Source organism: Sturnus vulgaris, chromosome 14 (genome assembly GCF_052056855.1).
Source record: "Sturnus vulgaris isolate bStuVul1 chromosome 14, bStuVul1.hap1, whole genome shotgun sequence".
NCBI classification, from domain to species: Eukaryota; Metazoa; Chordata; class Aves; order Passeriformes; family Sturnidae; genus Sturnus; species Sturnus vulgaris.
In genome coordinates, this window is record NC_142256.1 from 3,106,028 (window position 1) to 3,128,162 (window position 22,135).

At 49.9% G+C, this 22,135-nt stretch overlaps 1 protein-coding gene across 1 annotated transcript; it reads right to left on the bottom strand.

The window, feature by feature from the left end:
- Positions 1–468: 468 nt before the first annotated feature.
- LOC106853708 (uncharacterized) lies at positions 469–21,659 on the bottom strand. Its single transcript, XM_014877133.2, has 16 exons — positions 21,551–21,659; positions 20,689–20,728; positions 17,774–17,858; positions 16,536–16,642; positions 15,796–15,854; positions 14,659–14,769; positions 12,312–12,442; positions 11,512–11,636; positions 10,461–10,566; positions 9,272–9,470; positions 8,370–8,396; positions 7,781–7,838; positions 7,262–7,317; positions 6,064–6,268; positions 4,081–4,239; positions 469–1,565 (listed from the first exon to the last, which is right to left on the bottom strand). Exons 1-16 carry the CDS (start codon positions 21,642–21,644, stop codon positions 1,433–1,435), a joined length of 1,695 nt encoding a protein of 564 aa, XP_014732619.2. The 5' UTR covers positions 21,645–21,659; the 3' UTR covers positions 469–1,432.
- Positions 21,660–22,135: the final 476 nt, after the last annotated feature.

Sequence of the window (22,135 nt, forward strand, 5' to 3'; positions counted from 1 at the left end):
AGTGTGGCTGCACAGGCAGGAACACCCTGCAGCCTGATCCCAGCTAACCCTGGCTCAGTGCACACACATTTCCCAGGAGCTCATGCACATTAAAATAAAACTCCATGAAAACCAAAACCCAGCAAAAGTGCCCTGGGCTCTGCACTTCCAAACCCATCACTGCACTGTCACAATGTTGAACTGAACCAAAGGGCTCTCCTGGCACGGGTTGGACACTTCCCAGCACACTCAGGACTTCCAAGCTTACAATACCAAAAAATACAGAGCATTTCAGAACCATATTATTTTAGGACAAACATTTCAGACACTTTTAAATAACAAGTAAAAGGAAAATGAGACATTGGTGGACTCACACGAACAGAAGGGCAGGATCCCCAGGACCAAACAGACTAAAACCCCTCAAAATTATTTCCCACCCAGAAACATCTCTGTTGCCCCTTCCCCAACCAATACTAAGTCCAAAGAAACTTTGGAATTTGACTAAATTTATTTTGGGATCTAAGGGAAAGGAATGCATTGGACAGGAGTGTTGGTGATACCCAAATAGAAACGCCAACCCCACGAGGGCAAACTGCTAACTGGGACTTGGTGTTCTCTACTGCACTCTAGGTTATTCAGTCAACTCTTAGTAAAAAAAGGAAATAAAATAGTTAAGTCAAAAGGAATTAAAGAGAAATTCATGCTCTTGCTATGGATCTTCATTGATTCCCCACGCAGAGGAGTAACATGACACAACTACCTTTGCAATGGATAAAAAAAGCCAGTTTTGGAGTCTCTGCACACTGTGCTGCGTGAACTCCCTCAGCAGCTTCTGGAAGCTGCCACATCCAGGCAGGCCCCTGTGCCCACCTGGAGCAGATCCTGCAGCTCCTCCTGACACACCCAGCTGGCCACGGAGAAATCAGAAGCTGTTTTTGTAGCTATAAAGAAATTTATTTGGGGATGAGACTTTTTACTACTGGACACCAGACTCTAAGCTGGCTCCTGGGATCTAAGTCACGCTGTTCTTTGGACAATAAATTTCAAGTTGCACTTACTGTCCTAGTTCTCAAAAAGGAATGATGATGACAAAAAGAACCAAGAACTATGACCTAATTGCATTAGTTTCAGCTGAAGCCATCTTCCATCAGAAACCATAGGATCTGATACACCAAAGTTCTCCCTAGGGATGTGGATGAGTAGAGTAGCTCAGTGCTTTGTAACTAGTACTGCTGTATTGTCTTGTATCAAAATCAAACAAAAAAAAGGAAGTTTAAGGGCACGTGCAGCCTCGGCTCCCGAAGCACTGCCGGCTGTGCCACGGCTCGCCCAGTCAGCCTCTTCCCTTGGAAAAAAGTAAAAAATAATAATAAAAAAAAATCACCCCCCCAAGCAAAACATCACCAATGCCATGCTGGTTCCACAGGAGTGAGTTCCCGGTGGGGGCCCTGCCTCACTCCTTGGTGTCCTGCTCCTCTCCCTCCTGGGCACCGTCCTCGCTCGCCTCCTTCTCCTCCTTGCTCCGCTTGTTCTTTTTGTGCTTGTGGCGCCGGTGGCTCTCCCCCTCCTCGCTCTCGTGCTGCTTCCTGAGAGGGGACACGGGCGACAAAGTGACATCAGACACAGCCCTGCCACAGCAGGGACCCAGTGATGGGCACGGGGGCTTTGATCCCCACCCATGGGAGCCACCTCAGCGGTGCCGAGGGCACGGCGGCGATTTTTGAGATTCATCAGCACTGCCACACTCGTCACACACTGTCAATGTCACACTGCCACTGTCACACTGCCACTGTCATACAATGCCACACTCTGCCTCTGTCACTGTCACACTGCCACACTCTGCCACTGTCACACACTGCCACAGTCACACTGCCACAGTCACACACTGTCACACTCTGCCACTGTCACACACTGTCACACTGCCACTGTCACACACTGCCATTGTCACACACTGCCATTGTCACACACTGTCACACTGCCACTGTCACACTCTGCCACTGCCACACACTGTCACACTGCCACTGCCACACTGTCACACACTGCCACGCTCTGCCACAGTCGCACACTGCCCTTGTCACACTGCCACTGCCACACTCTGCCACTCCTGGCAGTGTCCACATGCAACACCTGTTGTTCTTCCACTCCTGAGTGAGCTCCAACAATTCTGACACAGCACCGAGGCTGGGAGGGGGAAGAGGAGGAGTCCTAAACTTGAGCCCTGTTTAAAGCTTTCACTCCCTCAGTGTGCTGGGGAAATCCCTGGACTTGCTGGGGAAATCCCTGGACAAGAGGCAGCAAAGAGATCAATGGAGTGAGAGAAATGTGGGTTCCCCATGGGAGGCAGATCCTGTTTCTGCTTCTGCTGCCTCACACCTGACCTGGCTCTTCACTGCCTTCGTGCTTTGGAACTCCTTTATCTCACCCAGTTTTCCACACGTGGGTGGATAAGTGGGGATGTTCACCCAGGATTTCTGTGATGTGGGAGCAATCCCAGGCAGAAGAGGCCTGAACAGGCTGTGCATGCCCTGAGCCTGTGCTCTGCCACTGCTCCACGCAGCCAACACAGCCCCAGGAGCAGCTCTGCCTGCCCCAGGAAAAGGGGGCAGCTCTGGTTTGGCCCCTCCATTTGGAGATTTTCTGCTGCTTCTCTACCAGGTTCAAACCAAGGGAGCTCTCAGGAGCTGACTGTGGTGTGAAGTGGCAGAATTAAAGCACAGCCCAGAGTGCAGGAACAAGCAGATGAATTTATCCCAGGATGAACTGTGACTGTGCAGGCACAGCTCCATGAGCAGGGACAGCATCAGGTGTACAGAGCAATTCTTAGCACAGCTGGAATTCCAGTTTAGCAGCAGAGACAGAACTGGCTGAACCTGGCTGAAAACCTCCTGGCTTCAAGGAATTTTCTGACTGGTTTAATAAATGGTTTCACAGTCATTAAAAGCAAAAAAAAAAAAAAAAAAAAAAAAGGGAAAAAATAAAAGGCTGCTGCCTCTCCACAAAACACCTTCAGCCACCTCGTGGCCGATGTGTCAGTGGCTGATGCTGGGACAATGTCACTGTCCTTTAATACTGAAAGCAGCGTCAGTGATTTCCTGCAGACTGCTCAGTTTGCAGGAAGCTGGAAATGAAACCCTTTCATCTGCAGATGCCTCAAACAGGCTCAAACCTCAGTGTGCCTCAAGCAGGCAATCCCAGATTGGTTTGGGTTGGAGGGGACCATGGGCTGGATTCCTACAGTGAGGTATCTACTCCAAGGTTTCAATTCTGAATAGAAGCAGCTGAGAAATAACCCTAAAGCCAATGACTTGTTTGTCTGATACCAGCTCAGCTTCCAGTTGTTCTGTATTCTATTTTTATTATGGTCTTAGTCTTTCTTCCTATCATTTTGCTTCCAACCCTTCAGCAATCAATCCTTCCTTGAAAACTTACTCATCTCCTTAAGGATAAAAACTGCCTTTTTCCTCCAGTCACTACAGAGGAGTTTTTCTGATACCAGTTTCAAAATAAGGGTAATTACCTACAGAGCTGACAGGAATTTCATCTCAAAGAAGGGAGATGAAGCATAAAGAAAAAAGGACAAGTCATGAATGGGGTGTGAAGTGACACAGGACCTATCTCAGCCCAGAGAACAGAGCTGCTGCTGTGCTGGGGATTGCTCTTCCAGGAAGATCATCTGTTGTAAATCCACTTTCTGCAGAAAAGCTGTGATTTCAGGACAGGCTGCTCTGCCCCAGGAGTTTCACCTTCGTGCAGACCATCACCTCCCTCACTATCAGGCTCTGGGCAAGAGCTCTGCTCCTCCTGCTCAATTCCTGAGTGCAGGCAGAAGGAAATTCTTCACAGGAGTGATTGGGCATTGGAATGGGCTGCCCAGGGAGGTGATGGAGTCACTGTCCCCAGAGATGTCTGTCATGACCTCGCACCGCCTTTGTGAGTCCTTTTAAGACGGGAGCTCTGCTGGAGGCTGAGCCCAGCTCAGTCCTGAGTGGGAACTCCCCCGCGATGTCTCCCCTCCCTGTCCCAGAGGGTCCCTCCCGCCCCAGGCTGTGGGACACAGGGAGCTGTCACTGCATCCCGAGAGTGTCCCGAGCCCGGACTGACCTGCGGGAGGATTTGTGTTTGCTGCTGTCGTCCTTGTCGCGGTGGCGGCGCTCGCGGTGTCGCTCCTCTCGCTCGCGGCTGCGGTCGCGGCTGCGCCGATAATCGCGCTCGAAGTCGTAGCTGCGCTCGCGGCTGTAGTAGCGGTACCGCTCGTCGTCACTGCGGGGACAAGGGACACTGTGGGCACAGGGACACGGCCCCTGCGCCTGAGCCGCTGTCACCAGCGACAGCCGGCACCTCTCACTGCCCGCGGGTGCTCCTGAAGCCTCGGGGACAGGAACACGGCTCCTCGCATCGCTGCTGGGCTTCCCTCTGCACACACGGCCCAGAAAACCTCCCAGCCTTTGTCTCCTTTCTGTTTTCTTCTCCACGAGCTCAAAACCCCAAATTGTGAGCACAGTTTCTGTCTGCACCTCTGTACCTGCTCAAAGCACCGCATTCAATGCCCAGGAGCGGGCAGGGTGTGCCCCAAACTGAGGCACATCCCACACTCCCCTCTAACCCTGGCTCAGGGCACACACATTTCCCAGGAGCTCAAGCACATTAAAATAAAACTCCATGAAAACCAAAACCCAGCAGAAGTGCCCTGGGCCCTGCACTTCCAAACCCATCACTGCACTGTCACAATGTTGAACTGAACCAAAGGGCTCTCCTGGCACGGGTTGGACACTTCCCAGCACACTCAAGACTTCCAAGCTTACAATACCAAAAAATACAGAGCATTTCAGAACCATATTATTTTAGGACAAATATTTCAGACAGTTTTAAATAACAAGTCAGAGGAAAATGAGACATTGGTGGACTCACACGAACAGAACAAGCCCAAGTACCAAACAGACCAAAACCCCTCAAAATTATTTCCCCTGTTCTTCCCACCCAGAAACATCTGTACATCCCCCTGGTAAACTCCTGAAAGGCAAAATCTGAAGGGTTAACAAGTCCCTCTGTGGGAACAATACTCAGACTTGGAAGAAAGGAAGTTCTGACACTTCTGGAAGCAGGCTGGACAAACAAATATCCAGGATCAATGAGCTGGGAGTGCTCCAAAGGCCACTTGCCCTGCTTTGACCTGCACCAGGGTGCTCCAACACCACCTAGAAATGCCAGCAATGTGCTCAGGAGAGCTGATCCCTGGCCTTGGCTCCAGCACAAGGAAGTGGGGGAGTCTGAGCTTTTCCAATTTTAGCAAGTTTGTCTTCTGTTCTCTTCCCCCCCCCCCCCACCTCACTCCCATCCACAGTGCCCCAAAGATTATAAAGTAAAAAAAAAAATTAGGAGCACACTGCCCTGTTTTCTCCCTCCCTGTGCTGGGAAGCTCCCTGGCAGGAAGCACTCTGTGCCAGGAATGCACATTCTGATCATGTTTTGAGTGATTATTGGCATTTCTGAGCCTGGAGCCTGCAAAACACCGAGGCTGCTGCTGACTGAACACCAAAGGGATGGGTTTGGGAAGTCTGTGCAGCCCAGCCTCCACGTCAGATAACACAGGGAGGCTCCGAGCCTCCTGTCCTTTCCCAAGTGCTCCCACCAAGGTGGTCTCTGCAGTCCTGCTCCCATTTCCTGGCTGACTCCCAGGGAATGGCACTCCCAGCCCCACAGGAGAGCAGAGCAGAGCAGGCTGTTTGTCCTTTGATCTGACAGTGACATTTAGAAGACAAGAAGCAGCAGCTCCTGCAGCCAGTGCTTCACACTGAACTGTGAAACACTGAGTAAACACAGAGGGGCTATTTCATTGACTGGCCTCGCGGGAGAGCAAGAGGAACTGGTTCTGCTGGATTGAAACAAAAAAGCCCAGACCCAGAGACAGGAAATCAGTGACACAGCCCCTGCTCTGGGCTGTAGTTATTGATCCAAGGGAGCTCTTCCCCAGACATTCCAGAGAATTCAGCTGGCGTCCCCTATCACCCACGGCTTGGCCAGACCCCGAGGTGTCCCAGGGCGGTGCAGGGAGCAGCAGGAGGGCGGCAGGAGGGCGGCACTCACTTGTTGTATTCACTGGTGGTCGGGGTGCGGTCGCGGTCCCGGTCGCGCTCCCTGTCCCGCTCCCGCTCGCGCTCCCGTTCCCTGTCCCGCCTGGAGCCCGAGTATTCCCAGTGGCTGCTGCTGGAGCTGCTCGTGCCCTTGTCCACCGTGGTCACCCAGGGCGTGTGGGACGTGGAGATGGGGGGGTAGCTGATGAAACCTGAATCTGCAGCCAGAGAGCAGAACCCTCCGTCAGCCAGAGCAAGGCCAGCATCCCCCGTGTCCCTCCCCTTCCAAAAACCCCCTCTGGCAGCAGAGATCCAAGGGGACAATGGCCCAACTCCCTGCTGTCCTCCCCTTCCCTTCCAGCACTTTGCTAAGGACAGGGAACACTTTTTCTCTGAGAGCAGGCATTTACAGGCAGCACTGCACAGTCTCTGTCAGCCCTGGGCTCTTGGTCACCTGTACAGGGTCCCACGTCCCACTGGGTACCTTCTGCTCTAGGGTGGCACCTGGGGAGGGCCAGTGAAGGATGTCACTGCTGGAGCAGTGAGGCTGTATCCCAAAGCAGTGCCACATCTGGCAGCACTCCTCTCCTTGGGAAGGGCTGGCACTGCCACTCCCCCAACCCTGCCCTGCAGGGCTCCCTGAGCTCCCAGCGCTCAGCACAGCCACGAGCAGCCACTCCCAGCTGGGCACTACAGGACTGGGAGAGAACTGGGGCTGCACCAGGGAAGGGAATCTGCTGAAATCCTGGCACTGCCTCTCCATCACAGAACCACAGGAGATGGTGCCTGTAGGCAAGGGAGAGGGTGACGGGGGGGAGGAGGGATTCAAAAGCTCGGGGAGGAGATGCCAGCTCAGGAGTTGTGGATGGTTGTGCTAATCCATGAGAGTGGGGAAAAGGGAGAATTTGTGAGTGAGGGCGAGCTCAAGTGTGTGCAAATGGGCAGGAGAACACTGCTGAGGCACTGGGGAAGCTTCTCTGTGCTGGGGATCTGCCCTGGAACACTGGAACAGTGACCTGAGCCTCAGCACTCAGCCACAAAACTGCAGCACCACATCTGCACAACACCCAGTGCACCAAAGCCAGCCTGGCTGTGCCCCTGCCTGGGATTGTCTGGGAGCAGCCATGGTGTGTGTCAGCCTCAGAGAAGCCTGGGCTGCCAAGAGCCAGGCAAGAGAGAGCAGCAGTGGGATGGGTCCTGCTGGTGCTCACCTGCAGAGTTGTAGCCAAAGGGAGGTGGCTGCCTGTTGTTGTAGCTGGCTGGCTGCCTTTGGGAGAGAAAAGGGGGTGAGTTACTGACATCAGGGACCCCCACGGCTCTGGCTGTGCTGCAGCTCCACCCTGTTTTTCCTGGAGGTTTGTGGAGCACTCCTATGGGAATCCCACTACCAGAAATGCTCAAGGCTTTTGCCACAGCTTCCAAACCTGCCATGATCCCTCTGCTTGCCTTGGGAAAGCACCAGTGCTCACAAAATACCTGGAGCACCTCCAGAGAAATCATGCCATCAACTACTCTAGGCTTTACCCAGATTTTATTGGCTCCTTCCTGTGCCCTGAACATGACAAATCCAGGTGAATGCACAGAGGATTCCTGACAAGACTCTGCTCTCATCCCTCACCCAACCCAAGAGCAGACCATGCATCCCCAGCTCTGATTCTGTTCTCCTCCCTTCCTCCCTTCCTCCAGGGGAGCTGCTCCCATGGCATGATCTTACCCAGGTGTGGTCTTACCCATCCAAGGTTGGGATGAGGAGAGCTGGTGGTGGTGCCAGAGGGGGTGGGAACAACCCTAAACACAGAGGGGTAAATCAGCACCAAGATCTTGCAGCTTCACAAGTGCTGTTCACAGTTCAAAAGCATTAAAGCATCTTTTTACTCTAAACAAGACCCTGTTTAAAATGGAATAATTTTCCTTCAGGGTAGGATGGTCCCCTCAAATTCCCACCCTAAAGTTCTAGTTAGTTTTTGTTAGGGATATGGGAAGAAAAACAGCAAAAACTACTTTCTATTTTGGCTTATAAATACTGAACATGAGATCCATCAAGGAGTAACAATTAACTCTTACAGCTCTATGGAGGAAAAGTGGTTCTGAGGATGCAGACACATTGCATTCTGATCAGAATATAACAATCAATATTCTGACCTACAGATTTATGTCAGAGTAGAAGATAAACAGCCCAGCTTCAATGCTCAGTTGGAGTTTATCTCAAATTAACTGTGCTCTAAACTGCTGCCATCCTATTTCATGTTACTTAGTCCAAATGCTCTGAACCTGTGTGATCAAAATTGCTGCTGTTATTAAGAACAAGGTAACACCTACCTGGAATTGGACCTGGAGGTGGCAGGCCTGTGGAAATAAGCAGGAAAAACAAGTGAGGCCAATAGGGAAAGTGTGGCCTCTCTGCACTTCATGGACTCTCTGCTAAACCTCAAAGCACAACTTTGAATAAATCTCACATACTGGAGCAAAGAGAGCAGCAGAAAAATTGGTGCTACTAAGTGGGAATTAGTCTATAAATGATACAATTTTCTCAAATTATGATCTCTTTACCTTTGTAATTTAAAATGTTGCTGTTCTCTTACACTGGGGAACTCCTTTCCTGAGTGTGAACACACAAACAATTGATTCAGAACAACTGAAGGAGCTGGAGAGGAGAATCTGCTGCAGGTTCCACTCCAGTGTCTCCATCTCCATTTCTCCATTTTGCCAAGCATTTTAATCCAAGGCAGTAGGAAAAGCTACCATGGAGAAGTTATAGGGAAAAGAACCCCTGAGTGCTGCAGTGAATCCTCCCCAGGCAGGAGTCAGTACATGAAGTGCTCCTGGTGCCTTCTCCAGATCCTGGCTGCTGCTCCAGGACCAGCAGAAGCCCAGAATGTGCCCCCCCACTTCAAAAGTTTAATCCAGAAACCACAGTTCTCAGCTTCCTCCAGAGAAACAGGAACCTGCTTCTTGACTTCCATCAATAAAGCAAATGGATCAGTAGCACTGGGAGGTTCCCTCAGGGAAACAGAGCCCAGAGATTTTTTTTTTTTTCCCCAAGCCATTTTTAAGCATTCAGGGCAAACATTAAATAGGCTGATGGAGACTGAACAAAGGCTGGCCAGGGTAAGGATCTGTCCCCTGAGTGCTCACCCCTCCCATGGCACTGAACCTTGACACCTCTGATGTGCTCCAAGGCTGGAACATCCCAACCCCCATTCCACGGAGCGCCCACGTACCTGGAGGATGCAGGGGAGGAGGAACAGAAGTCACCGGAGGAGGAGGGTGCAGGAAGTGAGGAGGAGGAGGCCCGGCGAGCGGGGGAGGCGGGGGCCCTGCCGGTGGAGCGAAGGGCTGCTGCTGAGGAGGCTGCTGGGGCTGGGAGGGCTGCTGGGGCTGCTGGGGGGGCTGGGGCTTACTGCCATGGTCTCCCAGGACCTTAGGGGGTACAGGAATGAGAAAAGAGCATTTTAATTCCTTGGCTCCTGCAGCAGGACCCTCAGAGTGCTGGCAGCATCACCACAACAGGACTGTGGCCATGCCTGAAGAGTGACCAAAATGCAGAGGCAGCACAGTGACCTGAAGTGAAGCTGGCAGTGCTTGTGAGGGGGAGAACAGCAAACAACCCTTTCCCAGCTAACTCTTTTCTTGGCAAAATCTGGAAAACCGACTACTAAAAAATAAACAGACCACACAACCATGGAGAAAAACCCAAGGGATTGGGCCTAGAAGGGGAAGGTTCCATGTTCAGGTTTTTATGGTAAGTTAGCAGTGCTGGCAGGAGGAAGGTGGTTAAGAGAAGGGGGTTTGGCCCCTGATGGTCCTCAGACCCTGCAGCTTCCTGCCTTGGAACCAGCCAGAACATTATGGTCACACACTGGGCAGGGAAGCCCAGAACTGAGACCAGCTTTAAACTCAGGCTTTCATTTCTTACAAGGGACTAGATCCAGTAACACAGGCCCAGGCTCAGTCTGAGGTGTGGGCTGCACCAACTGCTTTAAAACTAAATGTTACTTTAAACTACAGAGAAACACCAGCTCCAGGTACAAGCACTTCACTGCAGATCTGAAGATTCCAAACCCACAGTGGAAGGGAATAATCAACAGAACACATTCCCAGCTACACATTCCTAGAAATACTTTGGGAGAGCTGATGATGAAAGAACTCAAGCCTTACCATTCCAAAGGGAGAACTGGTCTTTAAAGGACAAATCTAGCTCCTAGCAAGACCAAGCTTTTAACTCAGAAACTAACTGAGCCCGCAGAAGGGAATGATACATGCACACACCTCACACAGGGTCCGTGTTTTACCTGCTGCTCTGCAGGTATGAACTGAGACGTGGGAGATGAGGAACACACACACTTTTGCCCAGGGTTCAGCAGAAGTGCAATAAAATCAGCAATTTGCCGAGGCAGCACAGAGCTTTACCTGGATGGGGTTTTCCTCCGAGGCGTGTTTATCCCGACGTCTCCCCTCCACCCTGCGGATCGTGCCTGCCTGGCCCCCGATCACATCGATGGTCCCACCCAGCTTCCTGGGACAAAGCACACGCATCTTTTTAGGCTCACAAGCAGCAGAAGGAGCAATTCTCCCTGCTGTCAGCAGATTTCTTTCATGCTTTCTTTCCCACTAGGGAAACAGCTCTCAAATTGGGATGAGAAGATGAGAAACCCGTTTGCATTCCTGAACAATTTCCCTCTGAGCAGGGGTGAGTTTGGGCTCTCTGAACACCCAGAGTGATCCAAAGAGCCACCACGAATAGGTGTCAAAACAGGGATTGCACACCGGGACAGAAATGCCCCCAAAGTGCTCAAATCCAACAGACTGAGCAGAGCTTTAAGGCTCATCCTTGAAGCACAGAGTTGGTTCCCAGCCAAGGGGTAAAGCTGGGATGCAGGGCTGCTTTCTGCAAGGCAGGTGTGCAAAAGCTGTTTTGTGAGTGAAGCAACAGAAACACCCCGAGCCCAAAGCTCAGGCTCCTCTGGTGTGTTCTTCTGAAGCTTTTGATAAAACCCCATTGATGTGCTAAGGGCCAAGTGCTTTCCCCAGCAGAGGCTGCCCCTCAGAATGACTCAGTTGTTTTACCACACATCCAGCAGCGTCGCACACAGGCTCAGGAACCAACAGCTCCTCTTATCCTCTGCCAAACTCGTAATCCACTTCCACTTGAGGAGGCAAAGATTAACATCGTGGGAGTGGGAATAAGCCAAGCAAGCACAAGCAATGTCAGCAGTGTGAGCCCTCAAAGCTGGGGTGTTTGCCTGGCTCCTTCCATTCCCAGAGATGTGTCCCATCAGCTGGGATCCAGGATTCCCTCCCTGCACCAAGGAGGGGGCAATGGGCAGGCAGGGCTTGCCCTGCTGCAGGTGACACTTGGCTTCCTGCCAAGCTTAAAAAGTTCTCTTTGAAGTTTGAGGAGACTCAGCCATGGCCCAGGTGGTTCCCAGGTGCCCCCATAAAAAACATGCTCCTCTCTTACCTGTTGGGAGGAGGCCCAGCCTTCATTCGTCCTCCCACCAGAGCCAAGAAGTCTGTTTTGAACTCTGTTTTGATGATGTTGTTTTCCACTTCTTTTTCAGCATTGCCTGTTCTTCCCTGCTGAACCTATGGAAGGAAATAGATAACACACAAGATGGAGATTAACCCTCAGCCAGAGAAAAGGAACAATCACAGCAACCCATTCTTCAGTCAAGGCACAGCCATTTCTGGCACCTAGTGGCCATTCCAGCCTCAGCCTGCTGTCCACTGTCTCCCATCAGAAGTCCTGTAATGAGTTTATTCAACTCATATCATTTTCCATGGAGTCACTAAGTCAAAACTGGAATGAGCAATACCTGCTGTACTGACAATTTGGCTCAAGTTCTGATGGCCACCGTGGATTCCTGCAAGGCTGATGGCCAAAGCAGTCTGCAAACACAAAAGGCAGCCACACCACTGCAGCATCAGCAGTGAGCAAAACAACCCTGGGGGCCCAGCTCCCCTCCCTGCACCTCTATCATCCAGAGAGTTTTCCAAGCAGACACCCCTAAAAGTCAATTGGAAATTCACTCTGCTGTAGTGGTTCAAACCTGTCAGGCTGATGGAACTATTCCTTCCACACAGAAAAGATTTTCAACAGAGATCGAATCTTTAATGATTCATTTTTGCATTTCTCCTTGCTGAAAGAACACAGAACAGTTCAGAACTGAGATATCTCGTGCTCTTACACCCTCATCTCTGTGACTACAACCATAATCCCAGTTTTCCTGGAGGCAGGAGCAGGAGTCACAAGTCACCCACCGTGATCTTGTTCTCAGTGCTGATGGGAGGAGCAGGGTCCAGCCCCAGCTGAAGCCGCCGCTGCTTTTCACAATAAGCTTTCCATGTTTCTTCATTGAATCCATAATTAAAGTAATCAGAAAGATCAGCACCTGGCAGAGGGAGCAGGAGTTAACACAGAGGTTCTGTTCATTTGCATTCTCAAGCTGTCCTTTAAGTGCTTACATAAAGAGTTAAAGCAACAGAAGTTTTCCAGAGAGCCCAGCTTGTGCCTTTCCTTGGCATAGAATTGTGGGTGCCACAGAGGAGACAGTGGCTGCACCTTGGGTGGGAGGGGGACATGGCCTGAGCAGCAGTGGGACCCCTGGGACACACAGCACAGCACCTCCACAGGCCATCGGGAGCTCCCTGCAATCACTTATTCACCAGCCTGATTTTTTCAGGCTGGTTTTTTCCAACTGTCCACACGAGCTGAATGCTGGGCACAGCACAGGAGTGACAGTTCCAGCCCCCACCACAAAAATGGGGTGGAGCCACAGAACCTTTTTCCTGGCAGAACTAAGCCCACACATTCCCCTGCTGACCATCAGTGCCTTTGCTGTTTGGAGAGGAGATTCTGGGGCTCGCCCATTTTGTGAAAGGCAGCTCAAGTGGAAGGTTTGTATTGATGCACCTCGGACTGCACAAGTAACTAAAGTTCAGTCACAACCCTAATTAGCCATCCCAGAGTGTTATCTCCCACTGCCAGTCTCCTGTGCAATGTGCTAATTCAGCACGAGCACTTCTGAATAAGAGGTGACCACAAACTGCTTGCCAAGAACCCAGAGATGCAGAGGGGCAATTCCAGCTGCAGGAATTCCAGGAGCTCCCCTCCCACCTCCCAGCACTACAAAGCAACTCCTGCCCTGCTGAGGTGTCCCTCAAACATCCCCCACACAAAGATATTCCTACACAGACCAAAACAAAGAGCTGCTACAAGGGCAAAGCAGAACTCTGCCCAAGCTGAGCTTAGTTTAACTGTGAGGTCTAAGCAGTGAGGTTTATCTCCTGGGCTGGCCACTCTTCCTGCTGTACCACCCAAACATGCAAACTGCATCCACACAGACTCAGCAACACAACATTTACTCGTCGATTTTATCAGCCTCTATTTCAGGCCTCTATCAGTTCTTCCACACTGGATTTCTCCTTCCACTCCCTCACTCAAAGACATACCAAGCTGCTGAACAATTAACTGTAAAGGATATAAACTTGAAAGGCTGTTGAGTAATGAGTTACTTGCTATCTAAAATAAACTTACAGACCACACAGCTCTGCAGAAATCTTCCCTCTATTGCATTCCAACACTGTTTTAGGGCCAGCTGGCTCTATCTTGGTCCAGGGATGTCAGCATGGCCACAACCGTGTCCATGCTTTATCTTTGAACTTCACTGTATCCTTTCTAACTGATTTTCTTCCCATTCCCCTCTGTCTCACTTGGCACTCAAGGAGAAAATATCCCTGCAGAAGAAAAGCTTCTGTTCCATTCTGCCTGCACTGTCTGCAGGGTGCTTCAGTGCTGGTTTGATACCTGGACATGCCCATGGAGCTTTCAGCACTGGAGTGCCCTTCTTGTGGGCAAGAGATACCCAGACCACAGCACAGGCAACCTCAGGAAAGCTCTACTTACTCAGCACAGCAATACTGCTGAAAGATAAATAAAATACAGGGGCTGGCAGGGAGAAAAATGATGGCTGAGAAAAGGTTAAGTGGACTTTTTGTTTCAGTTGACGTTTAATCACAGCACATTTTATGAGAATAGCACAGCAAAAATCTGGATGTCTAGTTCCTTCAATTATTTTTGTATCAGGAGAAAAACAGCAATTGATTTGTAGCATCCTACAGCTGTAAGAGGAGAAATCTCCCTCCTACAAATAAGTGTGGGCAGCCCCAGGACCCAAATGAGGAGGGACCACAGGGACAACTCTGGGCTTGGCCTGGGGACACAGAACAAGCTCCTGCACAAATATCAACACCCAAATCCTGACCCCACACAGCTGCCTTTAAGGCCAAGCATTATTGGATTGGTATCAGTGCAATGTTCTCTGGAAGTAGGGAATTAATAAAACAGACCATTTAAAAAAAAATAGCTGCTCCCTTTAGGGAAGTTCAATTACTGCAATAAATGCAACCCAATTTTACGTAGAGCATGGCTTGTTCAATCAGTAAATGCCATTGATTGTCTAGCCAGGCAGCAGAGGCTGAGCAACACACATTGTTCCAGCTTCCCTGTTCCCTGGCAACAATAAATGGACAGAAATTACATGTGAAAATAAAGAGACACAAGTAGAACTGCAGAAAATATTTACCACAAGGAACTGTGAGGCCTCACCTGGCTTCCTCCACGGTTTGTCTTCAAATGAATCCAAATCCACTTCTATCACAGGCAATCCATTTATATTCCCTGCAGCATCCAAGTCAATACCTTTGGGCTGCAGCTTGGCTTTGGGGAGAGAGGGATGTTACAACTTTTAATGCAATGCCTTTAATCCACTCATTTGCTCAGCAAATTAATCCAGCAAAAACAAAGCACTGCAGTGAATTAATCACTGGCTTTACAGCACGCAGGTAACCACAATCAGCTTTTTAATAAAAAGGACTCCAGTCACTCCATAAACAAACAGGGTGTGCAGCACCTGCAGCTGAACAGCAGAGAAGCAAATTCAACCCAGATTGGTACTACAGACAGAGCAAATCATTAGGATATGCATGAAATTTATCCCAAATGAAAATAAAATTAAATTATTTTTTTATCCCCAGGCAAAGTATTTATTTTCCCCTCCTAAGACAGACACATTTTCTCCTAACAAGAGACTTTTTCAGGACCAGTCTTTAGTGGACTAAGAGGAGCCTGCAAAACTCAGGTACAGAATCTACAAGGGGAATCTGTTCTTATTTTCTCAATCAGAAGATAATTCATTTGGATAAAGCAATTAGTGGAAGGGAGTAGATGAAGCCCAGGAAAAGACAGTCTCACATATGTGGAAGGACAGAACCCAAGAGTCAATTTATAGTAGAAACTAAACTGAATGGTGGGGAAAATTTCAGCAGCCCAATAAACACAGCTGATACTCAAGGCCAGAGTTTGTTTCTTTTAGAATTTTATTCTGCAAGTAGCTCAGGACTCTGAGTTCCAGTTCCTTCCAGGGCTGAAAAGCTCAGCCCCAGTGCAACAATATATTTTAGAAATATTCTGGGTTTTATAGTAAAAGTATCAATCAATGTATTTTTTTCCTAGTTGGAACAGAATTATTATCACCTTGCTCAGTGATGAGTAATTAAATCACTCCATTGCATCCTGCCCCTCAGACTATGCTGGGAACACCGATTTTTAGGGAATGCACTTCCTATTCCTGGTATACATTAACTCTATATCCTTTCAAACAGAGCCAAATTTGCAGCTGCTGCAGCTCTCAGTGCCAGGTAGGTGAAATACTGCAAAGGTGAAGGATAAAAATAACAGCAATACCTGAAGCTGACGCTCCATAGCCTCTACCCGTTTTTAAGTTTAGATTCATAGGAGTTCCCCTATTGGAAAAGAATCACTACATTGGCATTTGAACAAATTACTTGGCTACAGATTCTCATGCAAAATATATTCAAGCCCTGACACCCTTCAGGAGATGCTTTATTTCACCTGGGTTTGCTATTCAGAGTCATCCATCAGAGTGAAACCACCTCTACAACAAGAGAAGGAAATTATCCATAAAGTGGAAAAATTAGAGTATGCAGCAAAGCACAGGTAAGTAGCTTGTGTAAGAGGAAGGCTGCTAGCAGCAAGCAAAAGTGCTGTCTTACTATTTTTGTTCAATGCACATTAGGCAGAGTTGTAAAAAATATAATTTTCTGCTTCTCAAATCCAGCCTCGCCATTTCTGAGCCACAGAAAAATCAGACAGCTGGAAGTTAGTAAATTCACAGCTGATGCAAATTCTTAGCAATACAGATTTTACTTCTGGAAGTTTTCACAGATGGGTTAAACAGAACTTCCCACCCTCGATTCTGCCCAGGAATTAGTAAGTTAATTTTCCAGCAGCATCACCATTCCCATTCTCCAGATGGATTCTCCAACAAGCAATTGCAGGGCAGAGCTGCCCATCAGCTGCTGAGCCCATGGTGGTGTCCTGAGCCAGAGCAGCTCTCAGCTCACCCCCTTTCCACCCCAACATGCTGGGCTCCCTCAGCAAACCCCACAGCCAGCAGTACCCACATGTAGGACGGCGCTCCCGTCTTGATGTTGCCAATCGTGACCTTCACGTCGTCGTCATCGCTGTCACTGTCGCTGTCATCCTCATCATCCTCACCACTGGGAAGGGCCTGCAACAGCACAGGCACACAGGAGCTCATCAATGCACACAACTGAGAATTCTCCAGCACAGCCAAATCTCAGGGAGCTTCCTGAACAGCCTTCAACAACGACGGGCAGCTGCCCACAGAGAAACTCCCGTGTCCTTTGAAGATTTAGCCCTACATGAAATTTGAGGTAATATTTGTGAACCTGGGGAAGGTTTAGCTCAGTTCTAAGAATTTCACCACATCCCTCAGCTCCTCTGCCCCACTCTTTTTCAGAGCTGGGGCTTTTTTGACACACGTCCTTCACCAGGGCCATGGTCAAATACACAACCACAAATGAAAACCACCAAAATACATTTTCACCAGGCTTCACCTAAGAACCTCAAGGTAAATATTCTCTCACCACAATTTCTGTGGTAGAGAGCTGCTGAGGAGTTTGGTTTGGCTGATTCAGCACAATCAGCCCCCAAGTCACTTCACTTTACAGATCTGACTCCAGTGCAACCCCAGTGCTGGGCACAAAAGGAATAGGAAAGAAATCTTGCAGATCTGCAGCAAGTGCAGTTTTGTGAGAAGCACAGGCTGAATTAACACCTCACCCTGCATGAGGAAGGTGTCCCTCACCCTTCCTCCTTTTCCACAGCATGTGGGTCTGTCAGAACCCTGCATGAACCCTCTTGATGTGGCAGAAAACAAACCCATCAAAGAGCCCAGGAGAGGAGGGTGGAGAGAATCAACCCTCCTCCTCCTCCTCTTTCAGCACCAAGCCATCAGATTGCATTCTAAGAGGTCTGAGCCTGAACCTAAACTCATTCCCAGCACCCTGGGCTTTCTATCCCAGTATTTCCCATATTTTACATGTCCTTCAGAAGTCACACTGAATGTTGAGCTGGAACACATCGTGTTCTGCTTTTCCTACCAGACTGCAGCATCAGAGACCCTGATCTGCCTCCTGAGAGGGTAAGAGCAGAGCCTGCACCAGGGCTCCCTCCCCACCACTCAAGGCAGGGTAAGACAAGGCTGTTGCTGGAGCTGCTTGGGAATGGCTGGCAGTACATCCCAACACTGCAAATATAAAGTGTTAGGCAGTACCAGGATCTTCAGACTCCCTGTTTGTCCCCAGGAGTGCTGAGAAGCACAGAAATCCCCACGTACATGCTGGGACATCTCCCTGTCCTCGTTGTTGACAGGCCGGCTCTCCTGGGGGGCATCCTGCAGAGGGTGAGCAGATTCTGTGTGTCTGCAGAAGGGGACAGAGAAAACAAAGTGACCACGACACAGAACAGAAAATGGACAAGCCCAGCCTGGAGGGTCACCTACAACCAGTTCTAAAGCCTTTACCCAGGTGACTTTCACACAATGCTTTATTCTTGTTGTGTGATTGTTCTGCTGGCATTTGCTCAACCACCTGACAAAAAAATCCATCCTCCTGCCTTGGCTTTGCTTTTGCTGGGAAGAATCAGTTTCACACATCCAGAGAGCACCTGACAGCACTCAACAGCTCAGTGGCAGCTGGCTCAGCTCAGATTTGGCACAATCACAACTGATAAGAATAAGACCATAATAAGCAAAATTTCACCTCCTCCTTAAGGATGCTAATAATTACACGTGCATTTAGTCAGCAGCAAAGGCATCTGTCCCAGAGAAATTAAAGAAAAAGTGATTTTACAAATATTTCTACAAATAGTTTACAGTAAGTAGTTCAAATTCCAAAAGGAAAAGTCAGATAGTTATGCACCCATTCTTCTCACTCATTACAAATTAGACCTGATCAAACAGTGGTCAGGTTTGGATTTACCTCCAGTTTAAAGAGTTTGTACAAATGTTAACATTGTTTATTGCACTGGCCAAGCAAGAAAGTGGAACTGATGTAAACATGCTAAAAAAGAGTGTGCCAAGTGTTACAGAACCGAAATACAGAGACCTTATTTGTCTCTAATGTCATAGGTAAAACTTAGCAGAACTTCAAAATAATTCTGAGATTTTCAAGAGGGACAATCAGAACAGCTCAGGCCAACCTAATTCTCCACCGGTGTTTTGTGGAGATGTTGCTATTAATTTAAAATCCCCTGTCAGACATCCACAGGATTGTCTTCAAAAAGGAGCAGGCAACATCTCAGAGAATCCAAACACTGGTCACATCAAAGCCACCTCAGAGTGACACGAGATACCACACGAGAAAGGCAAAACAACACAACAGCTACTGAGTGTGAAACAAAGAACAAACAATCTGAGCATAACTGAAGCCCCATTTTGGGGAAGTCCCATATACAAAGAAACTCATCAGGCTGAGATGAAAAAGAGGGCTGAAGGTCGGGCAGCTGACCAAGCACAGGTCCCATGGGTGCCAAGCTCCTGATGTGACACCTGCACACACTTGCAGGTATAAAAGGCAGCCAAGGTGTCAGAGGGAAAATCTGCCTCCAGGTGTTTCCATGCTGCAGACACAGGCTGTGATGTGAGGACCAAAGCATGGACCACTGAAGAAAATCTCTCTGATGGATCCAAAACCTTTTTGCCCAATCCAAGCACTGACCTCCAGCCCTGAATCTCCTCAGAACTCTGAGATGACTGTGCTCAGGAACAGTGACAAGTGCTACCTTCAGCTGCAAGTCACATGAAGCATCTGTGGGTGTGCATTAAAATGTATGAACTGGAGTTCAGGGAGACACTTGGGAACCAGGAGCCTTTTCCTAACCCCTCTGACAGGTCCCCAGCATCATCTGGGCACACAAAAACATGGCAGAGATTTCACTTCCCCAGAATGCCAACACAATCCTGGGCACTGCTGACAGCACAGCATCCTGCTGGCATTTAACACATCCCTTAGGCTTGGGAATATCAATGATGCTGCATCCCAAACTCTGCAGATTTCTGCTCCCTGGCTGGGGACAAATACCCCAGACAAGCCAGCAGTGCATCCCTGGAGCTGCAGCTGCTGACAGCAGAGCAAACAAAGAGTCATTTTTCTTAAAACACCCCACAGCTCTTCATTTAGGTACATTCTCATTGTGCAACAAAGAAATATGGGGAAAAAAATAAAAAGGGGGGGGAAAAAAGAAAGCCAGCATGGCCACTAATATTCTTCCTTCCTGCATTTTGCAGTTATTGGAGACAGTTGCTGAAAATTCAGATTTTTAGTCCTGCTTGTAAAGTAAAATTACATTCAGATGAATGTGACAAGGAACAGCAGATTTATGTAAAGCAGCTGTAAATTTCTCTCTAAAAGTTGTTCCTCCTCACAAAGCACATTTGATGTTTTTAGGTAACAACTTACCATGTTTTTTACCACTCATTTATTTGAACAAGTTTTCATATTCCTTAAGCACAAAAGTAGGACAGTGTCTGTAACTACCTCAACATTCCAGACACTGCACCTACAATGATAATAAACACTAAACTGAACTTTGGAAGGGGCTGAACACACACAAGCCCAGGGAAAACCAAGCCTTCTGAAAAATGTTACATTTAAAACAGCAAACAGCTAATCCTGTGCTGAGACCAAGCTCTGCTGAACACATAGCTACAAACAGAAAGGAAATATAACCTAGGACAGACAATCCCTTCCACACACAGAAAGCCAAACTGATTATTGGTTTTACCTCCAAGTCTTACCCACACCACTTGAGAGATCTCACAGAATGAGCTGGTTTGAGTATTTTAACCCAAGCTCAAAGTTTTTACCTTTCCCAGACTAAAGCACAGCCCAACTTTACCAGTGCCAGGCCAGCACAATGCCAGTCCTCACTCAGGGCATCGTTTTTCCCAGGGAATTAAACTGGAAAATAGATCTGGTTTGAAACTAACTGCTGAGAGAAAAAAAAAAAAAAAAAAAAAAAAAAAAGGGCTAAAAGTTAGCTCTAAATCAAACCAGTCCACTCATTCAGTTCAGCTTCCACATCCATAAATGCCTGCCACCCTCAGCTGGGGATGATCCCATGGGATGGGGCAAGGACAGGCTGCTGTTCCTGGCAGCAGCACTGCTCCAAAGCATTCACAGAGCTCTGCTCAACAAGGCTCAATCTTTACACCATGTATTGTTATAATGAATAAACAGCCTCAGGACTCACCCAGAAATTGGTCCATCTTCTTGCTTACCAGTGGTGTCATCTGCAAAAACAATAGTAAGAACAAAGGAATTATTCAAGTGAAAGGAAAAAAGATAAATTCAAGCACAAAAGGCATCACAGGTACAGAAATACTCAGTGGTGCCAAGGCACTATAACCCTAATGCTCTCTCTTCAACAAAGTTCAACTAGAAATGGAACAACTAAAAATAAACTCCAACCAACAAACACCACCCATCTGCAGAGGTGATGCCTCACACCAAACAAAATATATATCTTGAGTCTCAGAGAACAGAGACAACTATCTGACAGGAACTGAAGTCACTTATGAAGGTCTTTATATAGAATTTCAACGTGCCAGGGAAGAAGAAACATAAAAGCAATCATGTGGAAAGCCTATGGGGAGGACAAAGACGTTTCAATAAAATCCTGTGGTTTATACTGGCCACATCCCAGCCCCGTTAGCCCAGGGGTTCACACGGTTTGGGTGATTAGCGACCTGAAACTCTTAACAAAGCATCGCCTTAACCTCTGTGCATCCGTGTTACTGATAAAGGACAATAACACTCCGCCAGCCGCCCAGAGAGGGAGGCCGGGGGCGGCCGCCGGTGCCTCTGTGGGCCCGGGGGGCACAGGCCGGTGGCTCTGAGGGGCCCATGGAGGGATGCCCGGTGGCTCTGAGGGGGCCTAGGCAGAGATGCCCGGTGGCTCTGAGGGGCCCATGGAGGGATGCCCGGTCGGTCCCTCCCTCCCGCGGGGCCGCCCCCGGTCCCGCACGGCCCCGCAGGCGGGGGCGGCCCTGAGGCGGGGCCGGGCCCGCTGCCGGCCGGGGCCCCGCGCTGCCCCCGCGGCCGGCGGTACCTACCCCCGTACAGCCAGTGCTCCTCGTCCTCCTCCGCCTCCAGCGGCGCCGCGCCCGTCACGGCGCCGGCGGCCGGCGGCTCCAGCTCGGTGGCCATGGCGGCCGCGGGGCTGCGGGGAGCAGCGGCAGCGGGAGGAGGAGGAGGAGCGGCGGCCCCGCTCGGCTCCCGCCGGGCCCGGGCGCGGCGCTCGGGCGGGGGTTCGGCGGCCGCGCTACGGCGCCGCCATTGCTCCTTCTATGGCGGGAGGGGGGGGGGTGGCGAGACCCCCGGCGTGGGCGCGCAGGGCCCCAGAGCCGCCCGCGCTGTCCCGCCGGGCCCTAACGCCGCCCGACGAGCGCCCCGCAGGGCCCTAGCGCCGCCGGGTCACAGAGCCGCTGAGCCGCGCTCACGGCGCCTAAAGCCGGGCCCTAAAGCCGCGCTCCGAGCCCCGCCGGGCCCCGGTGCCGCTCGCCCGCCAAACCCGCCCCGCCAACCCCGCGCGCATGCGCCGTGAGGGGAGCGCGGCCCTGCCCGCGGCTCCGCCGGCCGGGTCTCCCATAAAGCGGAATTTTCACCTTTCCGGCATTTTCACCTTTCCGGGATTTTCA

Bases quoted from the DNA above. Each gene is read 5' to 3' on its own strand.
- LOC106853708 (XM_014877133.2), bottom strand. From the start codon at position 21,644: ATGGCCACCGAGCTGGAGCCGCCGGCCGCCGGCGCCGTGACGGGCGCG. The intron at 6,269-7,261 runs GTGAGCACCAGC...CTCTGGCTGCAG, and splicing joins CTTTGGCTACAACTCTGCAG to ATTCAGGTTTCATCAGCTAC. The intron at 4,240-6,063 runs GTGAGTGCCGCC...TTGTCCCCGCAG, and splicing joins ACCACCAGTGAATACAACAA to TGACGACGAGCGGTACCGCT.